The sequence below is a fragment of the Bipolaris maydis genome, assembly GCF_028858645.1.
Source record: "Bipolaris maydis strain C4 unplaced genomic scaffold PSV08scaffold_1, whole genome shotgun sequence".
Classification (NCBI taxonomy): domain Eukaryota; kingdom Fungi; phylum Ascomycota; class Dothideomycetes; order Pleosporales; family Pleosporaceae; genus Bipolaris; species Bipolaris maydis.
The window spans coordinates 423,266-441,547 of record NW_027093857.1 but is presented as its reverse complement, the minus strand read 5'-3'; the positions used below and the strand labels follow the sequence as shown (position 1 = coordinate 441,547).

At 46.9% G+C, this 18,282-nt stretch overlaps 10 protein-coding genes across 10 annotated transcripts; 4 read left to right on the top strand and 6 right to left on the bottom strand.

The window, feature by feature from the left end:
* Positions 1-84: 84 nt before the first annotated feature.
* On the top strand, positions 85-734 carry PSV08DRAFT_357768 (uncharacterized protein; the record flags this gene model as incomplete). The annotated part of the gene is made up of 3 exons (XM_066092945.1): positions 85-357; positions 411-606; positions 661-734. The coding sequence occupies 3 exons, from the start codon at positions 85-87 to the stop codon at positions 732-734; spliced, it is 543 nt and encodes a 180-aa protein (XP_065949911.1).
* A 442-nt stretch (positions 735-1,176) lies between these two features.
* Positions 1,177-2,223, top strand: PSV08DRAFT_585 (uncharacterized protein). Its single transcript, XM_066093981.1, has 3 exons — positions 1,177-1,510; positions 1,563-1,783; positions 1,834-2,223. Exons 1-3 carry the CDS (start codon positions 1,268-1,270, stop codon positions 1,937-1,939), a joined length of 570 nt encoding a protein of 189 aa, XP_065949910.1. The 5' UTR covers positions 1,177-1,267; the 3' UTR covers positions 1,940-2,223.
* Positions 1,973-2,678, bottom strand: PSV08DRAFT_357767 (uncharacterized protein; the record flags this gene model as incomplete). Its single annotated transcript, XM_066092944.1, has 1 exon — positions 1,973-2,678. One exon carries the CDS (start codon positions 2,676-2,678, stop codon positions 1,998-2,000), a length of 681 nt encoding a protein of 226 aa, XP_065949909.1. The 3' UTR covers positions 1,973-1,997.
* A 503-nt stretch (positions 2,679-3,181) lies between these two features.
* On the bottom strand, positions 3,182-4,209 carry PSV08DRAFT_253842 (uncharacterized protein). The gene is made up of 3 exons (XM_014219271.2): positions 3,860-4,209; positions 3,372-3,815; positions 3,182-3,326 (listed from the first exon to the last, which is right to left on the bottom strand). Exons 1-3 carry the CDS (start codon positions 4,112-4,114, stop codon positions 3,264-3,266), a joined length of 762 nt encoding a protein of 253 aa, XP_014074746.1. The 5' UTR covers positions 4,115-4,209; the 3' UTR covers positions 3,182-3,263.
* A 748-nt stretch (positions 4,210-4,957) lies between these two features.
* Positions 4,958-6,244, top strand: PSV08DRAFT_357766 (uncharacterized protein). The gene is made up of 2 exons (XM_014219272.2): positions 4,958-5,727; positions 5,781-6,244. Exons 1-2 carry the CDS (start codon positions 5,097-5,099, stop codon positions 6,035-6,037), a joined length of 888 nt encoding a protein of 295 aa, XP_014074747.2. The 5' UTR covers positions 4,958-5,096; the 3' UTR covers positions 6,038-6,244.
* A 1,208-nt stretch (positions 6,245-7,452) lies between these two features.
* On the bottom strand, positions 7,453-8,425 carry PSV08DRAFT_357765 (uncharacterized protein). Its single transcript, XM_014219274.2, has one exon. It carries the CDS (start codon positions 8,401-8,403, stop codon positions 7,654-7,656), a length of 750 nt encoding a protein of 249 aa, XP_014074749.1. The 5' UTR covers positions 8,404-8,425; the 3' UTR covers positions 7,453-7,653.
* Positions 8,426-9,797: 1,372 nt separating this feature from the next.
* On the bottom strand, positions 9,798-11,159 carry PSV08DRAFT_406356 (uncharacterized protein; the record flags this gene model as incomplete). The annotated part of the gene is made up of 4 exons (XM_014219275.1): positions 9,798-10,322; positions 10,371-10,547; positions 10,608-10,943; positions 10,998-11,159. 4 exons carry the CDS (start codon positions 11,157-11,159, stop codon positions 9,798-9,800), a joined length of 1,200 nt encoding a protein of 399 aa, XP_014074750.1.
* A 156-nt stretch (positions 11,160-11,315) lies between these two features.
* Positions 11,316-12,373, bottom strand: PSV08DRAFT_357764 (uncharacterized protein). Its single transcript, XM_066092943.1, has 2 exons — positions 12,154-12,373; positions 11,316-12,021 (listed from the first exon to the last, which is right to left on the bottom strand). Exons 1-2 carry the CDS (start codon positions 12,332-12,334, stop codon positions 11,525-11,527), a joined length of 678 nt encoding a protein of 225 aa, XP_065949908.1. The 5' UTR covers positions 12,335-12,373; the 3' UTR covers positions 11,316-11,524.
* A 295-nt stretch (positions 12,374-12,668) lies between these two features.
* On the top strand, positions 12,669-14,739 carry PSV08DRAFT_406355 (uncharacterized protein; the record flags this gene model as incomplete). Its single annotated transcript, XM_014219277.1, has 3 exons — positions 12,669-13,911; positions 13,962-14,242; positions 14,302-14,739. 3 exons carry the CDS (start codon positions 12,669-12,671, stop codon positions 14,737-14,739), a joined length of 1,962 nt encoding a protein of 653 aa, XP_014074752.1.
* A 2,372-nt stretch (positions 14,740-17,111) lies between these two features.
* Positions 17,112-18,149, bottom strand: PSV08DRAFT_397754 (uncharacterized protein; the record flags this gene model as incomplete). The annotated part of the gene is made up of 4 exons (XM_014219278.1): positions 17,112-17,346; positions 17,420-17,526; positions 17,586-17,842; positions 17,909-18,149. The coding sequence occupies 4 exons, from the start codon at positions 18,147-18,149 to the stop codon at positions 17,112-17,114; spliced, it is 840 nt and encodes a 279-aa protein (XP_014074753.1).
* Positions 18,150-18,282: the final 133 nt, after the last annotated feature.

The following is an 18,282-nucleotide window of genomic DNA, read 5'->3' as shown; positions in this document are numbered from 1 at the left end:
CCAATGCCACCTTTAATTAACCGAACTGACTTCCAATTCGTCAAGGCCCAGCATGCCATACTCAATACGTCTGAATGTTCCACAATGCTAACGCAGGAGTGGCGCTTGATGGCGGCCGCGCAGCTGGGGGGGCGCACAGGCGATCAATGCCGAACAAGCTCGGACCAGTCGGGCTCCACCAAGCCGCACAAGCCCCGCGCCATCCCAACAAACCTCTCGAATCTGCAAAACCGGGACAGACGTCAGTTTGCCGCACGCATAGAAGTCATGCAGGCATTCGAGCTCAAGAAAAACGCTACAACACGTGAAGCCCAGGAAAAGGTGGGCTACACTCAGCTGCAATGGGACAGGTTCTATGTATGGAAGAGTGCTCTCACTCCAACGAAGTAGACGCTGATCTAAACTGGTAGTACATCACCAAGGCCGAGATTGATACACTGGTAAAGGCTAACCCAGGGATCAAATGGTCTGAAGTGAAAGCAAATGATGTCGAAGAGATGCACAGTCGTGTCAATGCTCAACTGCAAGCCGAGCACATTCCCGAGGTGCGATACGACGTGTTCCGTTGGCGCATGGCGCGCGCAATCCAAAACCAGCGGCCAAATGGTAGGTGCAGTGGCATGCCAGAAGGCTCAACAGTGGCTAACAGCCTACATACAGCTAGTAACAAGGGTGGGGCAAAGGCCGCTAAGACGGCAGCCGCTGCCCCCGACAAGGATGCTGAGCAGGACTGAGGCATAGTAGTAAGCCATCGACGGAAGGGCGGGCTGGCCACATCCCGTCACAAGCTAGGGATGCTGATCTTTCCGTCATTCTAACGGGTGCTGGGTTTTCGTTCAGGACCTGGCATAGCGTCTGTCACAGTAAAACGCGCCAATAAACTATTCTTTCTATCCTTGACCTTAGCTCTCTAAGCGCCGTCTCTGTCTATTAATATTTCATGGGTTGCAGGACTAGGTTGGAAAGGGAGGGGGGGAGGGTGAGCGGCGAAGAATGGTGAGCGGGCAGCGGGAGCGAGAGGCGAGTAGCGCGAAGTGGTGCATGACGGGTGAGAGAAGAAGGGGCACGATGAGCACGGCCCCGTGTCTGCGCGGGGAAATCAACCAATGACGCTTTTCTGCACAACCCTATATGCATCTGGGGGTTGCTTCTGCCATTTTCTAGAGGCCGAGACACCCCGCGGGCGTGTGACTGAAATCTTTGATGCTGCTTTGCTATATATCTATACTACCGCAAACCAAAATCCTGTTTATCGCAGGTCATCGCAATGTCAAGCAACTGGATTTTAGGCATACGAGAATTCATCACTGCGTTTAGGCCCCGCACTGTCATTCGTCCAGGGGGTGGAGTATCCGTTCAGGTTCAGGATTCCGAGTCTGGCTGGTATTTGATTGAGAATAGAACTGGGAAATGGATCCAGATCGACACACTTAAAAACAAGGGAAAGATGGATGAGAAGGAACTGGGATGTGTAACACGGCTGTTTTCTGAAATACTATTAGAATTCCTAGTACGTTGGCAATTAACCTAAAATTCACATGAAAAGCACTAAATTCCAGCAGTCTGCCCTACGGCAAGAGCCCTCACTCTTAGATGATGCCTTGTCGAACCAGTTCCGACACTGTATTATTGGGCAGCGAAATATCAAAAGAAAGGAATTCACAGCTTGTCAGTGGCTGGCCGATAATCACAGGGATTGGTATGACTTTCCTGTTTGCTTGTCGCTCTTGAGCGATCAAATTCAACTAGGAGCAAGTTTTCATGACGAACAGTGGCCTGCATTGTACGTACAGCACTACAACATACATGGAAAGAACTAATAAATAATACAAGAGCGCGCATATACAAACAAGCGAGGGAGCAGAGAGAAGCAGAAGCGATGAAGTTGGGAGAGGGTGAAGACGCGAAAGAAAAGGAGAAAGTCGCCCCACTTCGCTAGTACGGATGGCAGGGCAATGAAGATTGTATAGGGCAACAATCAAAAACATCATACCCCTTCAGATTCCATTCTCATTCTTTTCCTCGCTCAGTTCCAAAATACGAGCATCTTCATTTCCGAGCTTTTGCAAGTCGAGAAATAACTCCGTTGATTTGGAAAGTTGAATCCTGTAAACACCGAACGGCAATGGAGGTCCATCTGGGGCTTTGAGAGTGGTCGCACCCATAAGTATTCCAGAATAAGACTCCCCATCTAGTTCGACCTGAACATGCTTGTTCAAAAGTAGAATGATCTTATGATTCCAGTACAAAGCGCTTTCTTCCTCGGTCGCACTAGCCATGTCTTGGGTAACGCGCAAAATGTTCTCCGCGAACTTGGAAGCCGAGCTATTCCCGCAATACCTTGTGAAACAAAGGCGGCCAGCAAAATCCAGTATGTCCATAATAATGGGGTTGGAACCATTCCATTGGGAAGGGAACAATCTTGAAAGCATTATATGCTGGGCCGAAGTAAGATGGACAGTCTCATGCTCGCTCCAATCTAGTCGGCCAGTGTATAAATCGTGTATGTTGTCAACAACGACGTTAATCGTGCGGTGCATAGCTTGAAGAATAGTGCGGCTGACAGCGCGGTCGACGTCGTGTTTAAATGCTTGATCAAGAGGCGGCGGCAGTATGGTGGGAGTAGTGGGTAATAGAGGAGTCGGAGAAGGAGCGGTTGAAACAGGAGGAGGCGGCATAGTATGAAGAGACAGAGACGGCATTGTACGAGAAGGATAAGGAGGCATCGCATGACGATGAGGAGGCATTTCATAACGAGAATGAGGAGGGAACCGTGGCATAAACTGAGGAGATAGAGAAAAAGGAGCTGGTAGAGGGGGAGGCGGTGGCCGCAGCTGCTGAGAAAAAGGAAAGATGAAGGGGTACTTATAGCATGCCTTCCTGGTGTAGATCTCTATTACCCGGTCCTTCTATTGCCTCGTTGCCTTCCCTGCCCAGGGCTTTTTCCATCTGTGCTTCAGCAACTGCATGGTGAGGAGACGTGCATAGCCCATCTCTGCCATCGAGGAGGCGAATCCCAGTCTACCATCACAAAGTATTGGTTCCTATCGATTGAAGCAAAGGGCTAGAGCCTTTTTCAGTAGTAACACGCGTTAATGGCACTCTTTAGGTAGCCCAGTCGCCGTGATTATCAGCTCGCATGTTTTCAAAGGCTATTTTGTCACAAGAAGGGACTTATTGCATCTAAAACAGGTTGAATATCTGGTTTGATAGCATGGAGAAATGAAAGAGTACGTATATACAACAATGATGAGCCTTGCAACCTATACGCTACTTACCGGCGTCACAGGTGCTACGATTCTATTGTAGAGGCATTTCAACTCAATCTTAGAATGTTAGCTTTATCTGGATAGACTTTCACCTTCACTTACTAAAAGCTTAGAGAAATCAGCAACCTTGAAGTTTCCAGAATTCCAATTCTGAATACGACTCCTGAGCGTAGAGTCGTCTATGGTGCCGTCGGTACAAGCAGTTAGAAAGTCTTTTGTGGACGGAAATTTAAGAATTTCTGAGTACTCCACACTCTTGCTGAACAACAGCCTGTCTCCCTCTTTCATAGTTATGAAAACTATGTTACAGGTTCTCTTGTCACTCTTATAATCGAAGAGAATACACAGCTGTTGTATAATCTCCTCTCTTCCCTCCCATCTAATTTCTTGAGCTTGCGTGTTACCTCTCCAATCATACGGTGAACGCGATTCCGGTATTGGTGTTCTACGCTGAATGACCTGGTATATGTATTTCATCGTCTCGTGCGTGTTCTTTATCGTGGCTTGGAAGCTATGAATTGTTCTTGGGTGAATCAAACAAAACGCCTGGTGTGTCAGTACGGTCTACTTCGGACAGTCGGTGATCTTACCAAAGGCAGCCAGCTGGCAATAGATGCTACACCCTTCTGTGGAAAAATTACGACCACCATCAATGCGATAGAAGCCATAATCAAGATCGCTGTGAATACAATGTAATAACCAGGCAGCCAAGGTAGCGATTCTGACATATGCCTAGCCCTGATCGAAAGGTATATGTATGAACCGGAGAATAGAAGAAAAGTGGTAAGATTGGCGTACGGGTTGCGGAAATACAGATCTAGACCTCCGCTGATGACGTATGCCATAGCTACACCAAGGCGGCAAAGCCCTAGGCACAAGGTCGTGCAACGAGGCAGCTCAGAACACTCGTGTTGGCCGCTGGTTCTGAGGAAAAATCTGTCGATAAGTAGCTAGAACTGGTTAGGCATACCAAATACTAGAATTTGCCTTACCTACCCAGTCAAGGCATGCAAGGCTAACAAAGGTAAAGACATGCACCTGCAAGGCGAATGCGGTGAGTCGCTGAGTAGCGAGTATGATGGATGCTATGCAGGGGAAGATCGGAAGGACTAACGCCACAATCGCAAGGCAGATAGGACTTGATACAGGGGCTTTAATTGCAAGGCAAACAGCTTGAGGTACTCTAATGATACTAACAAAGACACTAAAAGTGATAATGGCGGTCGACATGATTGTGACAAGAATGGATGTTGAAGAGAGACCGCAAGGTGGCTGCCATCTTATTTATTTGAGATAAGACGGTTTGTGAATCTCCACCGTAACGAGCTCTGTGATGGTGGTACATTGCAGCTAACCGAAAGAGAGGTGTCGCATCTATGCATAACGCGTTCATGAACGATCAGCCCAGACTGCGCACGGCATCTGCAAAGACGCCCTCTGGCTCAGATTCAGCCATGACAGGGGTAGGGCGACTGTCACATAGGACTGAGATACCCTGGTCAGCAAAGAGGGTCAGCCAGGACAGGGCGGGCGCTTCCATTCAAAGCGGCCAAGCGCCCCTCAACGACCAATTGGAATGCTTCCCTTACCTCCTAGCTTGTTGTAGCTGGCCGACCCTTTTCCTTGTCGACTTTTCTGCAGTCAGTCCTCAGCACATAACATGGGGCGACTCCCCTTGGCTGTCGGTTGCGCCCCTTCGGCTCGTATCCTCCCAGGCCGGCCACGCAGACATCCAGTACGCTCATGCCTGACCCATCCATTTGACAAATCTTCCAATTCATTTGGGTCACGTTACCCTACCTCGGCGGTGGCTTGTTCATCTTTCCGATGACGTCGGCATCTCCTAGCATGAACTTTGACTTTTCCAGAAGTGACCAGTCCATGTTAACATGGGCTATCAATATTGTTCTTGCGGCACCCGACATTCCTTCCGAAAGTTGCATCGCTATCAAATCCAAACTCAGTTCAATCTCTGATGCACATCGTACCGCAGCGGATGTGAAGACAATTCAGAATATAGCTTTGAACACTGTCAGGCAGACCGGTGCATGGCAACTCTGGAACAGGATCAGGAAGCCCTTATCATCTTGGGAGCATGCGTACAAGAATACCCAGAGGAACTGTTCAAAGCAGCATCTCTCTAGACCTGCAAGGGAGGCTGTTCAACATGCCAACACCTCGTTCGATATCGCCATGTTGCCATCAGAGCAGCTTGATTTTCTCTTCTTGCTCGCCTACGCCGAGATAGGCCCTTGCAGTTTTGAAAATTTCATGGCTTTATACAAGAAATGTTCTCGGCATTCCAATACTGGAGCCGAGGTAAGGAATCAAGTCGAAAAATACTTAGCTAAGGATAAAGTTCTCCAGCGTCTTCAGCGAAGCCCAGACCATACTGGAAAGAAGCGGGAAGCGGAAGAAATGTATACTGTGATCGAAAAAGAAGAGAATGAAAAGTATCGTAAGTGCTGTAGTTTCCATGCAATGTACAAGAATAAAACTTACAATACTTAGCCATGAAGAAAAGACACCGACAGGCACAACCTCAACCATTGATACCGCCAACGATGTATGATGACCGAATTTCGTACGTTGTGCCTCATAATACGGATTTCTTGGGAGATACTTCAACGGCATTCAATCAGATTTGGTCGAAAGAAGAAATTGATAGCATTCCATGCACCGAATATCGGTCCGTCTACGACCTCCAAGCGAACACCATAGCCATGAGCTGCCCAGATGCTACCTGGATAGTACATTCAACTCGCTGAGCATGTATTAGGTTGCAGGATTTTGGGTCTTGTTCATTGACCTTATACATGGCCCCCTCAAGTGATGCGACAACCACGATCGCATAAGAATATGGACCACGAAGAACAGTGGTACCGGGCCCGAAGACAGCACCGAAAGCATGTGAATATGTATCCTGAAATTGTAAGCAACGTCGAATTACATGAATGTCACTTCCTACCTTGCCATATCTTTGCATCATATGTGTGGTAATATCCTTGTGCTCGTCGATGTTGAAAGTCACATGAGATCTGCCGGAGGGAATAACGACACCTCCTGCGAATCGCCGTATTACATCGTCCTTCAGATTCAACACTAAACTTGTGATCTCGGTGGATTCGCTTATCTCAACGATCGACTCCATTATCTGTCTTGCTTTTGATGCGTGCTTGCGACTCTTGGTGGTGTTTTTGGGCGTGATGAATGACGTGGCAGGGTCAGACCCAGAAGCGAGCGTTATGACGTAACTTGGCATCGCGGTGATTGGCTATTAAGACTTGCAAGTTGTAAAGTATTGTAGAGAAGTGGACGTGATCTGTAAAATTTTCCTCCAGTCACAGTATCTTATAGAAAGTTCTGACACCCGTATTTCAGCCTCGTCTATATAAAGCCAGCACGCTTGTGGCAGGGACTGGAGAGGTCCTCCAGCTGACCGGTAGACGGTCATACACCATCTATATTCCTCACCGCTTCTTAGCCCAGGGACTGCAACTCATGATATAGCACCGCTTTGTACGTAATTCCGTTTCCCCACTCATGGCACCCAGCTGCGCTCGCACGCCTAAGCCAAGGTTTGGTAGATTTTGTCGTTGGGAGCACGAAAGTAACAGAGGGCCGTGAAACTGAACCATAAACTCATGGCTGTGACAAGCGGATCTGGATCTATCAAGACTGGTTATTAGTAGTTCTCTCGGCATTTGAAGATCACTGACCTTCTTTGAAACTTCTTGTGTGGTTAGGGTACCAGTCAGTGATCAAGATGTAGGGAGAAAAGGAATCCCAGAGTTGTGAAAAAATAGTGTATCTCAAGGTATTAAAAAGTAGAAGAAGGATAATGGAAGGTAGAATACTAGAAGCGGCAGGTGAGCGTCATACTTTGTATTTCTGAATCGCCCATGTCCTATGCCGCCGCATCTCCAACTTTATGGCTGCATGCAAACATGATGTGGCTTGCAGGCCCAAACGATTCACAGGCATGCTTCTGCATTAAGCTTTGTGATGTACATGCCTCAACGTGCACCAGGGCGCGCTCCTGTACATGTTCTAGTACACGTTTTAGTGCATGCTCTACTACACGTTCTGGTGCGCGGTTTTTCGCACGTTTTTTCGCCTGATTTTTCACCTGATTTTTCGCACGTTTTAGTGTATACTCTATACTGCACGGATTCTAGGCACGTTTCAGTACACGATCTTCTGTACGTCTCATCACACGATCTCCTACATGCTACGCCTCTAGCCACATGCTCTCGTGCGTATCATATAATGCAACAACTATCGCGAAAACAAAATGGTCAAAGGTATGACAAGAGAGCTCGTCACATGATAACGCGGGGCACCGGCTGGTTGACTACCCGACCGTTCGAGAGCGTGAGCAACGCTACAATCTCACTTTTGGTTTTGCGCACCAGCATAGCAGGTTTACAGTCGTTACAGCAGAGTCAGCTTCTACCTTGAACAATGCCATCGCGACCTCTTTAACACTTTCTTCGCGAAGGTCCAATGACATAAAACAAGGCTCAGAATAATCAGCTGGCCACCTCGGCAGGGACATTACGACTGCTTTCCAGTTGTTACTCATATCCGTGTTCTTGATCCTATCTAGTAGGTATTTTCCAAAAACCTTTTCAAACCCGGCTCTTTCGGCGTATTTCAACTCGGCCCAATGTTCTGGCGGACTTTTTGATAGCTGGTTGTTCGCTTGGGGGTCTTCCGAAAAATCCAAAAGCGATGGAATAGGAGAAATGTTTATGTCATCGCGCCGTTCCCTAATTCTTTCAACCAATCCGTTAAGTATAGCTGCTTTCGTGAAATTGATTTGATTCTGCGAGAAAGCGACAACACATAACTTATAACAGTCAGAGTTGATAGCTAATACTCTTCTCAGAAATTTGTGTTGTTTGAGAGAAGCCCCTGACCTCACTGTCTTCTCATCTGCCGTGACTTTCTCAATGCGCTTGATGTGGCCTTTTGTGAAGCGTTGCGATAACTCAATGTCGTTGAACGTATTCATAAGCTGTTTCCATCCTGACTCGACGTTTTGGAATCCTATCCGATTGCGCGACCGTTTCGCTGGTATCGTGTAGATGATCGGGGAGTTGACCGTGTGGTTGACCGTAAGAGTGAGCATATGTGGCTACACTAGCTCCGATAGCCCAGCAGGTGAGGACAAAATGAGCTTATGACATGATTGGATGAAGTCACAAGCCATATGACCTCAAAAAGTGGGTCTATAATAGCAGCCAGTCAGTGCTAACGATCAAGCGCTGCGATGCTGCTTTAAAGCGATAAGCGCCACCAATATACTAAAGAACTCAACGTACAAGGGGGTGAGACATTAGCTATTCCTGTAAGACTAATGTTCCTAAAATAGAAACCTAATATCGGATTACTGTAACCCAAAGCAGAAGAATTAACAGATATTCGTAACCTAAAACGGAAAATTTAACGGATTTGATGGCAAACAGCACAGTTACATAGTGGTCAGTATTTCCGCTTGTCAAGCAATTGACAGACCGCGGGAGACCGGGGTTCAATTCCCCGCTGGAGAGCTCATCCTTTTTTGATTCTTTTTCTTACCATACCAAGGTCTTCTGTGGTTTGACGGGAGGTAAGCGGCTGATTCGAGTGTCCGTGCACTGGTTTTTTGTGCGGGACCCGCATGCGCTGGGACTAAGCGAGGGACCAAGGTCTTGAGGTATGGAAATGAGCAAAGCAGGGCTTTTCGGTTTAGTATAGTAGTGCCCATGTGTAAAGGACCGGCGGAGTAGAGTTTCCGAGTCGTCCGCTAGCTAAAGTTTATTATTTGTACGCACAGCTAGGAAGATTACTTTTCTGTAGTTAACCAATGTATTTTACAATTCTCAAATCCTTGAAATCTTCTAGAAGCGACCATAAGTGGTCTGTGAAACACGAAAACAGCGAGAATTTCACTTTGTGGAATTGAGGTAGTTTGTTGCACATAAAGGTCATCTTCAGGCGCTCTCAAATTACCTAACACCCAGGAGCAGCGCCTACTGCTTTGTAGGTACGATGGCGATACCGTGGCCTCGAAAGGCCACACTGAAACGCAATTCGCCATCTTTGCTCTTGACCGGCGAAATTTTCAGGCACCATCCTTCTTGAATTGGAGAAGCCTTTTGTCCAAAAAGAATGCAATCTTTCTTCGCTGGACTTTCCATAAAGTCACCAGTTACGGCAGAGGTTCTTGTGGTCGCGAATGGACAAGGGGGTACTGATGAAGGAGTCGATTGCCGACGTTGACAAAATGGTTGACAGCAAGGCTAACATTGCTATAGTCCTTGCCGGAGGCTAGCGCAATAACAGAGAAGCGGTTGAAGAACATTATCATATCGCCCACAAGTCTGTATACTTGTGTGTAGGAGGTAGCGAAGGTCTGAAGTGCGAATGCGTCCCGTTACACTGTGCATCCCAGCACGTAGGGACGAACATTAAATACATCTTTCAATCTATAGAATCCACTAAAGAGCTCGCGATCATGTAGCAAAGAGGAGAAAGGTCGCCCTAAGAAATACTTATTCGTTTCCCAAATAGACCCCAGAACGTTCCGATAAGCATGATGATAGTGAAGAGGGGTATTGAAGCATTCTGTAAGTCCTCAGGAAGATATGCCATCCAATAAATCCAAAAGCTGAAGCCCGATAGAATTAGAAAAACATGGTAGGCAAGAAAGAAAGCTAAGGATGGAAAATATCCCGCTTCAACGCCAAACGCAACTCGATTAATGTAGTTGAGACTGGGCGCATGTACACGCGAGGATGCGTCGTATGTTCCTTTCTTCTGAGGAATACGCGTGAGAAATCGACGGTCAGCCGGGATGTGTTGGCACTTGTGAACGTATACAGGTAGAAAAGACGAGTAGCAGATAGTATTACACGCGCGAAGAAGAACTGAAAAGTGGGTAGGGTCGATAAGAGGCATTTTCGCAGTTGGCGGTCGCGGATCATACTCGTAGTCCGTGGTATAACCATGATGATCTGGAAGTGCTTCTCCAACACAGGAAACATGCTCATCAAGGATTTCTTCAAACTGATAGAGTTAGGTTGAGGCAATATCACTTCCTCAATTTGTACTCACCTGGACGAATCGGCAGTATCGAAACCTGTATGGCGATAACCAATGTTGAAAGCACCAACGGTGGCTTTTGTGTCTCTTTTTCAATTCTTCAAAGAACATAGGATCGCTCAATTGCGAATGGTTCTCAATGTTCTCGATGTTATGAAATCCCCACATGTCCTTGATGCTGAACACAAACTAGAGAGAATCGACTGGAGTTTGGCTGTTTATAGCATTGATGTGTGTCTGGGTATTGACATTGCCATTTGGGGGGCTACCTTGAGGTGGTAGTGGCTGCTTTCCGTGTGGTAACGAGGGTGAAATATTGGCGCAAGTGTTTCTGGTTGGAGTGTAGCGCAGATTGGCTTTTGATAGTTGAGTAAGTGCAGTTGGCGAAGGACTCGTTGCTTTGATTGGCAAAGCCTTCCAGATAATATGATATATGTGTTCAAATATTGTGGTCCAACTCAATTGCACCGGTCGCACTTTGCAGCAATAACACTTAGGGGGATGCTCGTTCATTGCATCCAAAGTTTGCTGTATTAATGTTGACTCCTGGAGAGATATCGTTTCGTACAGTGTCTCGCCGCAAAACTTTGTATTTTTTTAGCATATATAGTTATACAAGAAGGGAAAAAGGCAACTCACTTCCCATTCAAGTCGTAGATGACCGGGAGTCAAGCCGGGAACTCGAGGTTGCAGAGGCCACCAGTCCCACTGACTCATAGTGTATGTCTCGATAAAGGCTTTACATTTGTTTACGAGAGACATATCGTCCTCATTTGAGAATCGGGTGGTAGGGACTGACATTACGTAACGGTGCGCAAAAATTGAACACTCGGGGTTGCCGTCCAATTCCAAGCCCTTTAGCTGATACTACAGGTTTCGAGCTACGCGAATCTCTATTTTTGGTTCAGCATGCGTGTGTTAAATAACAAGATCGAGCCATTGCACTTCCTGCAGTGGTCCAACGAGACGAGGCTACAAAAAAAAGACTATCTACATTTAACAGAATACTATAAGCCAGGTCATTAGCAGCAAAGCCTTGCAAGAACCAGAATAATATTAAACCAGTGGCACAACCATACGACCCGACTTATTCTAATGCATGATGCCTCACAATCATGGCCTGCTATATAGTGATTCGGTGCTAGATAACTACAAAATATAACTCGCTAGATCGTGATAAGCTTATCGGGGTGCTTAAAATAAGTCTCGATATCTCCGTTGTCCGTCTCATTGAAGACAGGCATTAGATACACGGGTGAGAATTTGCACCAGCCATGCCACTCAACCCTCTGACCAGTCCCGCCCCGACCCTGCGCAACAAGAACTTTGGGCTCTTTCGTTGTAAACTCGTCCTTACTAAGCAGCTTAACAAACACCTTGTTGGCGTTACGCTTTAAAGTCCAGGGTATCGCATCGTCTGGCGGCGTTGGTCCGATTGGTTCAGGCCCATTTTCGATGCTATCGAGTGATTCATCGTCTACAATCAGACACCAGTCAGTCTTGGGACCACAGTTGTAACCCTCCTCTATGACTTCGCCTCCAGCGCCAAGAAAACTGCCTACGTTCTGGCGGAAATGGTCACAGACGTCAGCGAGCGAAGCGCCAGGAAGGTACGCAGCGGGTTGTAAGCGCAAAGTGTCAATCAAATGTTGATTATACGGCTCTGGTTGCTCGTAGCGCAGGGTATCGGCAGCGTGGGCGTGCAGCTTGTTCAGCACGGCCTAGAAGTGTTCGCTGTCTACTAGATACACAGCCATTAAGCATCTATCTCTAAGATCGAATTAATATGACTTACCCGATATCTCCTGGGGTTTGGCCTCATCATTCCCCTTGTCTAGATCCTTTTGCGTTTGTGGGCGTGTGTAGGTGCCATAGACATAAAAACCCCAGGTGGGGTCAGCCCAGCCTTCAATTCTTTTCAGAAATCGCTCACAGCGCAGAATATCGTGCTTCTCCCAACTGCTTAGCGAGGCCATGTCGCATCGTTTGTTGTTGCGCTTCAAGGTGGTTAATGTACATGGTTAAGAACAACACGGTTAGATAAGGCGTAGAACCAAGTCCGGAGATGACTAAAATCACGTTTATATATCCCTGCCACCACCTTCCGCCTTGGGTAACGACAATTGGTGGAAAACCAGATTCGACAGCATAAGACGGTCTCAGGAAGGCGTTCGCGTGCTCGAACAGACATATTCTAGAGAAGTTTATGCGAACAGGAAAAAATGCTCCGCTGGTAAGGACGGATACCTCGATATCAAAGCAAATGTGGCATCGAAAATCGAAGCGAAGTGGGGTTTCACGCTTATCGGAATGATTTCTCCATGGAGAGTGAGCGAGGCATACACATTCTTCGATGCCAACACCAAAGTGGGTCTTGACTACGACATTTCGGCCAGAGGAGATATTTCCTCGGATAACAACATTGAATTTCCACTCCAACATACTGCTCTAAGTATGTATGAGTTCAGACATCCTGGAATCGGCCATTTTCGACCGTGGTTCAATGCCGACGTTGGCGTGACTGGAGAGATCGACTTGGAAGGCAACTTCACGATTTCGTATCAGGCTTCAACTGCAGGATCAATCTCTCAAGGGTACCCATCAGCAGGTCTTGGGAATCCTTATGGGTACGGGGTGATGAGTCCCAAGGGGGATCCCTTCAAGGGCGCGATCAAAAGCGCGTCCTCCGGAGGCTTGAAGATTCGCACCACAACCCAAACAGGGCTCGAAATTGTCTTTAACACGTATGGAAACTCGGGTGAGTTTCTCGGCGTCAACATCACCGGCACTACAGACACATACACTGCACTGCAAGTAGAGAATAACAAATACACAGTGTCCGTAGGATCGGACAAGGCTTCCGCAGGTCTCATCTACGCCAGTGGTGGCAGCGAAATCATTTCTGCATGGAACCCCGACTCTTCTACTACAGTCCTATTGGGAGACAGATTGGGCGCCAAACAGGTTGCATCGGGATCATCGGGCGACGACAAAGATCCTAGTAAAGGTCCAAACCCGCACTACATTGAATATGATGGCGACGCGACATTAGCACATTTTAAGAACATGCTCAGCTGTCCCGCTGGAAGCGCACCAACCTGTGGACTCATCTTGTGTGGCACAAAAAACTTAGACTGTTCCGACGACGAGGACCTTCCCTACACTCAGTACCGCGGTAGTGAAGAGAAGAGGGGTATACTGTCGAGCGAAGTATCTAATTCTGTGTATAAAGAGAAGGAAGGAGTGCACTCAGCTGGTCATAGTCATGCTGCGTTCCATCACAAGGACGCTCGCGCCCATCTTGTTCCCCGTTCAAAGAAAAGGAAATTTGAAGTCCCTGAACCGGGCAACGACAAGGGCAAAAAGCGGGCGATCGAATATGATGATGCGCCTCACGTTCCCGCTGGTGGTTGGGACGCCTATCCTGGAGGCGATGAGAATTACAACAACGCATATGCACTTGCTGATTACGATGATTGTCATGATGCTACAATTGTCTCACATATTGTACCAGAGAAAGCGGACGTTGATGAAAATAGCTTACACTTTGCGAGTAAGTTCAACGATCCTCTGGTCTATCGTATCCTTCCAACATGCCTCCAGCGGAACATATTGCAGAGATGAACATGATCCCTACTTTCTTGGAACAGGCGGCGGCGGGAGAGCTTCCCTCAGGGGACACGCCCGCGCTAGAAGCAATCAACGGGAACTTCTTCATAAGACATTGGAGACAACGAAACTACTTGCCCGAGACCGTCTCTGACCTTGCTGGGGGCGAGAGTAGTCGAACAATGGCGGAGAGGGTGCCCATTACCATGGGCAGTAAGTCCAACAGAGGTTACTTCGTTCTTTTGGAGCGCGATCTCAACAGTATGAAGTCAAGGGTAAGTCCATGTCTTTCTCTTCTCTGTAATCTATAGATACCAGGCTAATTCATAAGTAGCTGTGGCGGTTTGCCAGGTTCTTTGATGTGGATGCTTTCGCCACGGATTTCAACAACAATGAAGCCAACATCATGGAGGCCGTAACCTCCTTCCGATATGCAAAGGCCGTGTTCAATTACCTCAATGTTCCACGGGTCAATCGAAACATGATTGGCGTTCTGAACAATCTACGCAGCGAATTCCAACTGTACCAGAACCAGTGGAACTCGGACAACCCCAACGAGACAATCAATTTGGTGGGCTATTGGGATGTGTGGATCAGAGACTTCTTCCGGCATTTCAGAGAGTTCACGGTTGGTGTAGCTGAGCGCTCGTACCTGGCACTGCAGCAACTTGCACCGTCAGGCGATGACGAGTTCGAAGCTGCTTTAGTTCTGATTGAGGACTGGATAGAAGAACTCAAGGGCTCATCCGTTGCGCTTACTGGATTGGATTAGACGAAAGATGTGGCATTTTAGTTTGAAGATCGATCGCCTCGTTTGTTAAATGCTGAGACTTGCGGGTCAGGACCTGCGTGCGTAGCAAGTGTACAACTAATCTTTACTTTGCGTCTACCTTAGTGTCACTACGTTGCCTGGAATCGTGATCTTTTTCGGGATAAGCGACCGTCCTTCGCCGAGAAAATATGACTCGAGATAATTAAACATCCAACTGTACCAGACAGTAACTTATATTAATGTTCACATTGTCATAGCTCATAAAGATCCTTCGCGATTTAATAAACGACTAAACGCCCTGTTCGACACTAGCAAGTCCTCAAACTTCTATCTTAGACTGAATAGGCTATACAGAGCAGACTTAGAATTCTTATAGTATGCTAAGGTTCACGCTATAGATATTCTAGAGATAATTATGTAATAACCTCAAATATCTATGTATATATCTTCTAAAAGGTAACGACGCCTAGAGCTAGACTTATAGCTTCTATTATAATCTATACAAAAGTTAGAGAAAATAATTCATTCTATATATATGCTAGATTTATAGGGGCTAAATTATAGGCTTGCCTTGCTCGTATTGCTCGCGTTAGCAAACTAGTTAGACACAGCCACTATGCTGTCTTGAAGCCCAGCCGTGCTGAGCGCCTTAACACGCCACTAATGCCCATCCCTGCAGCTCGAGAATTCTTGTACCTCTTCTTCCTCAAGCACTACAGCACATTATGCGATGGTATCGTTAAGTCACGAGCTATACAACCTCGGAAAGTGAATATACAATAGTAGAAGCCTATTAGTGTTCACAAATAAGCGCTACAATACCGCTTCAAAGCGCTTCTAAAACACTAAGGAATACTATACGAGAGAGTAGAGCGCTAGCTACTATACTATAAGGCTATGTGCTGTAGTGTAGTGTTATATAATCAGATTATAGATATACATATATTGGATTTTTTCTCAGAGTAGATAGGTACCTTCTTCACTCGATATAACACTAGTGATTAGATTTCGGCTTCCCTCTTGCTTCTCGATTGCGGGTCTCCCCTTAATCTTTTGAGCTCGATCACGTATCGTGCCACAGTGCCCAAAACAGAAACTTAAAGAAGACGAATAAACAGATATTTGTAACCTAAAATGGAAAGTTTAACGGATACTATAGCAGATTGCACCGTAATATAGTGGTCAGTATTTCCGCATATCATGTGACAATACGCGGGAGACCGGGGTAAGTAGTTCCAGATTATCTCATAAGATCTTCGCTTATTAACACCCACCTTAGGTTCAATTCCCCGCTGGAGAGCATGTTTCTTTTTTGCTTTTCCACTCACACCCCTATCTAATAATGTAAGTCATATTGCTCCAGGATGAACGCTTGACATTGCATATATTTTGCTGTTAATGAGTACTTCTACTACTGAAGATAGCTGTCTATGATAGGTTAAGCTAAGGTGTGGAATTGTATTCACTAATAGAAGGTTAACCAATGTATCTGTATACCGAGTCGATTAGTAGACTGAAGTCATCGCTCTGCCAAGACGCCTCCAACTTTAACTACTATATGTGATGTGTGATAGTCCACTGTACAAGGCCTACTCAGGATGATGGGTGATTGTCAGATTAGGCTAGCAAATGAGTCAAGTGTACCCGCCGCGGGTAGTGGTATGGTTGGGTACCTTGGCATTTGGGTAGAGGTTGGGTAGCACTACCCACACGGGTCCTACGTTCAACCGAGTAAAGCCGAGCCAAAGGCCTAGAAGTATGTTGTCGCTGCCGATCAGGTGATGAAGGATGGTGTGGAAGTCGTTCAACCTGGGTAACTTCGGCGCAAGCAACGACGGGAAATGGAAGCCTGATTGGGATTGGATGCCTAACACCCCAGCGGTGTAAGTCGAATATATGTACATGGGTCTTGTATCACTAGTCCGGACGTGCGCTCTTCTTAGCGACTACTATTTGTAACGTTCCGCGATGTTCACAATACTATTGTTGGATTTCCTGGCCCACATCTGCTGGTTTGTATCAAAGATTTCTGCTTTAGTGGTGGTGGGATGGGCTTTCATTACAGGTATCATGCTTTTCTAAAACGAGCTCACCTTGGCTCTGTACTGCAGATTTCTACTAGTCCGATCTTCGACTCCAACTCTAAGTAAGCTGTCGTCCATCTTAAGGATAGGTCCTGTTTACGAAAGGCTCTTGGATGAGGTGTTATGTATGCTCTGAGCATGGAGAGGCCGAACGCGTTCCAATTTATGCTCCGGCCCAAGGCATAGGTTGCTCTATTTAGCAAGTGGGAGATTCCAGAGTAAGAATGTCCTAGTGACCAAACCATGGTTGCAGGTGAAAAGTTATACTTCTTCAGACGTCCGCCATTTTTATACATTATGATTTGCCACCCACAGACTCGGGTGCACTCGTCCCAGCGTTGGATGAACGAGCATATTGCGACCGTAGATGTCAAACTCGTGCACATCCAGCCAGTCTTGCAGCCGCTTCCAGTCAAGGCAGATATGAGGGCTCATAACGGTCGGCTTCGGTTTGAGAGTGTCATTCCGCCAATGATAGCGATATAGGGTCATGTCTGCATTGCACATAAGAGCTTGCCGGAGGCTGTCCAAGAGATCGATTAGCTTCTATCGAAGAGCAAAAAAAGACCCTCGAGAGATTTCGTGGGCTAACTCACTTGTCGATACAATGATCCATATGTGGATTAATCTTGCCATCGATTGGCCGTGCAAGCTCCCAGCTCTCCGGATACTGCTCTGGCCACAATGATTCGCGGATTCGTTTCTGCGTACCACTTGGTTACAAGGAAAATAATTATAGACGGCGTCAATCATGAAACTTACAAGACAGTGTAAATTATGCTTTACAGCCATAGTCGCCCATCTGTCGCCGCTGCCGTCACCCAACTCCAAAGAATCGAACCCCACCTCCGTTGCAACTTGCTGTGAGACACGGAAATTTAAGCCACGGAGTAAGTCAGACCAGGCATTGTTAAGCTCCGGGCGCGGTTCGCCCTTATATATCCTATTCTCTGGCTTGCGGACCTCGAACTCGTCGTCGAGGAGCTGGAGATGTAACCGAGCAGCATCTTTAGTAATAGCTATGTCGACGAGGTGGAAGCTTTAGCATTTATGAGGCTGTTGTTTCAGGCATCACATCTGCTTACCATGAGTAGGAAGGCGCGGATATATTCCTCTGCCGTGTGAGTAGCCGAGGTAGTACGCAAATGCCACCATTAAACAAGCCGTGAGGACGAAACTGGCGGTAGCGAGCCGAGCTAAAATTGGTCGGACAATACTATGTTGCTGTCGGCGTTGGATCTCGTCATCGCTGTCAAGCAAGCACTCATCCTCGGCGTCAAGAGATTGCGATCTAGCGAGTTCCATATCTTCGTTTTCCTCTTTCATTTGAAGAAGCTGATCGATGCAGTTCTGCTTGCTTGTTGCCGCACCAATATACCTGTCAGATTAGATGGGTGTTTAATGGGATGATGACTGATTGATCATGTCTCTCCGGACTATTGAGGAGTCTCTCTCTCGC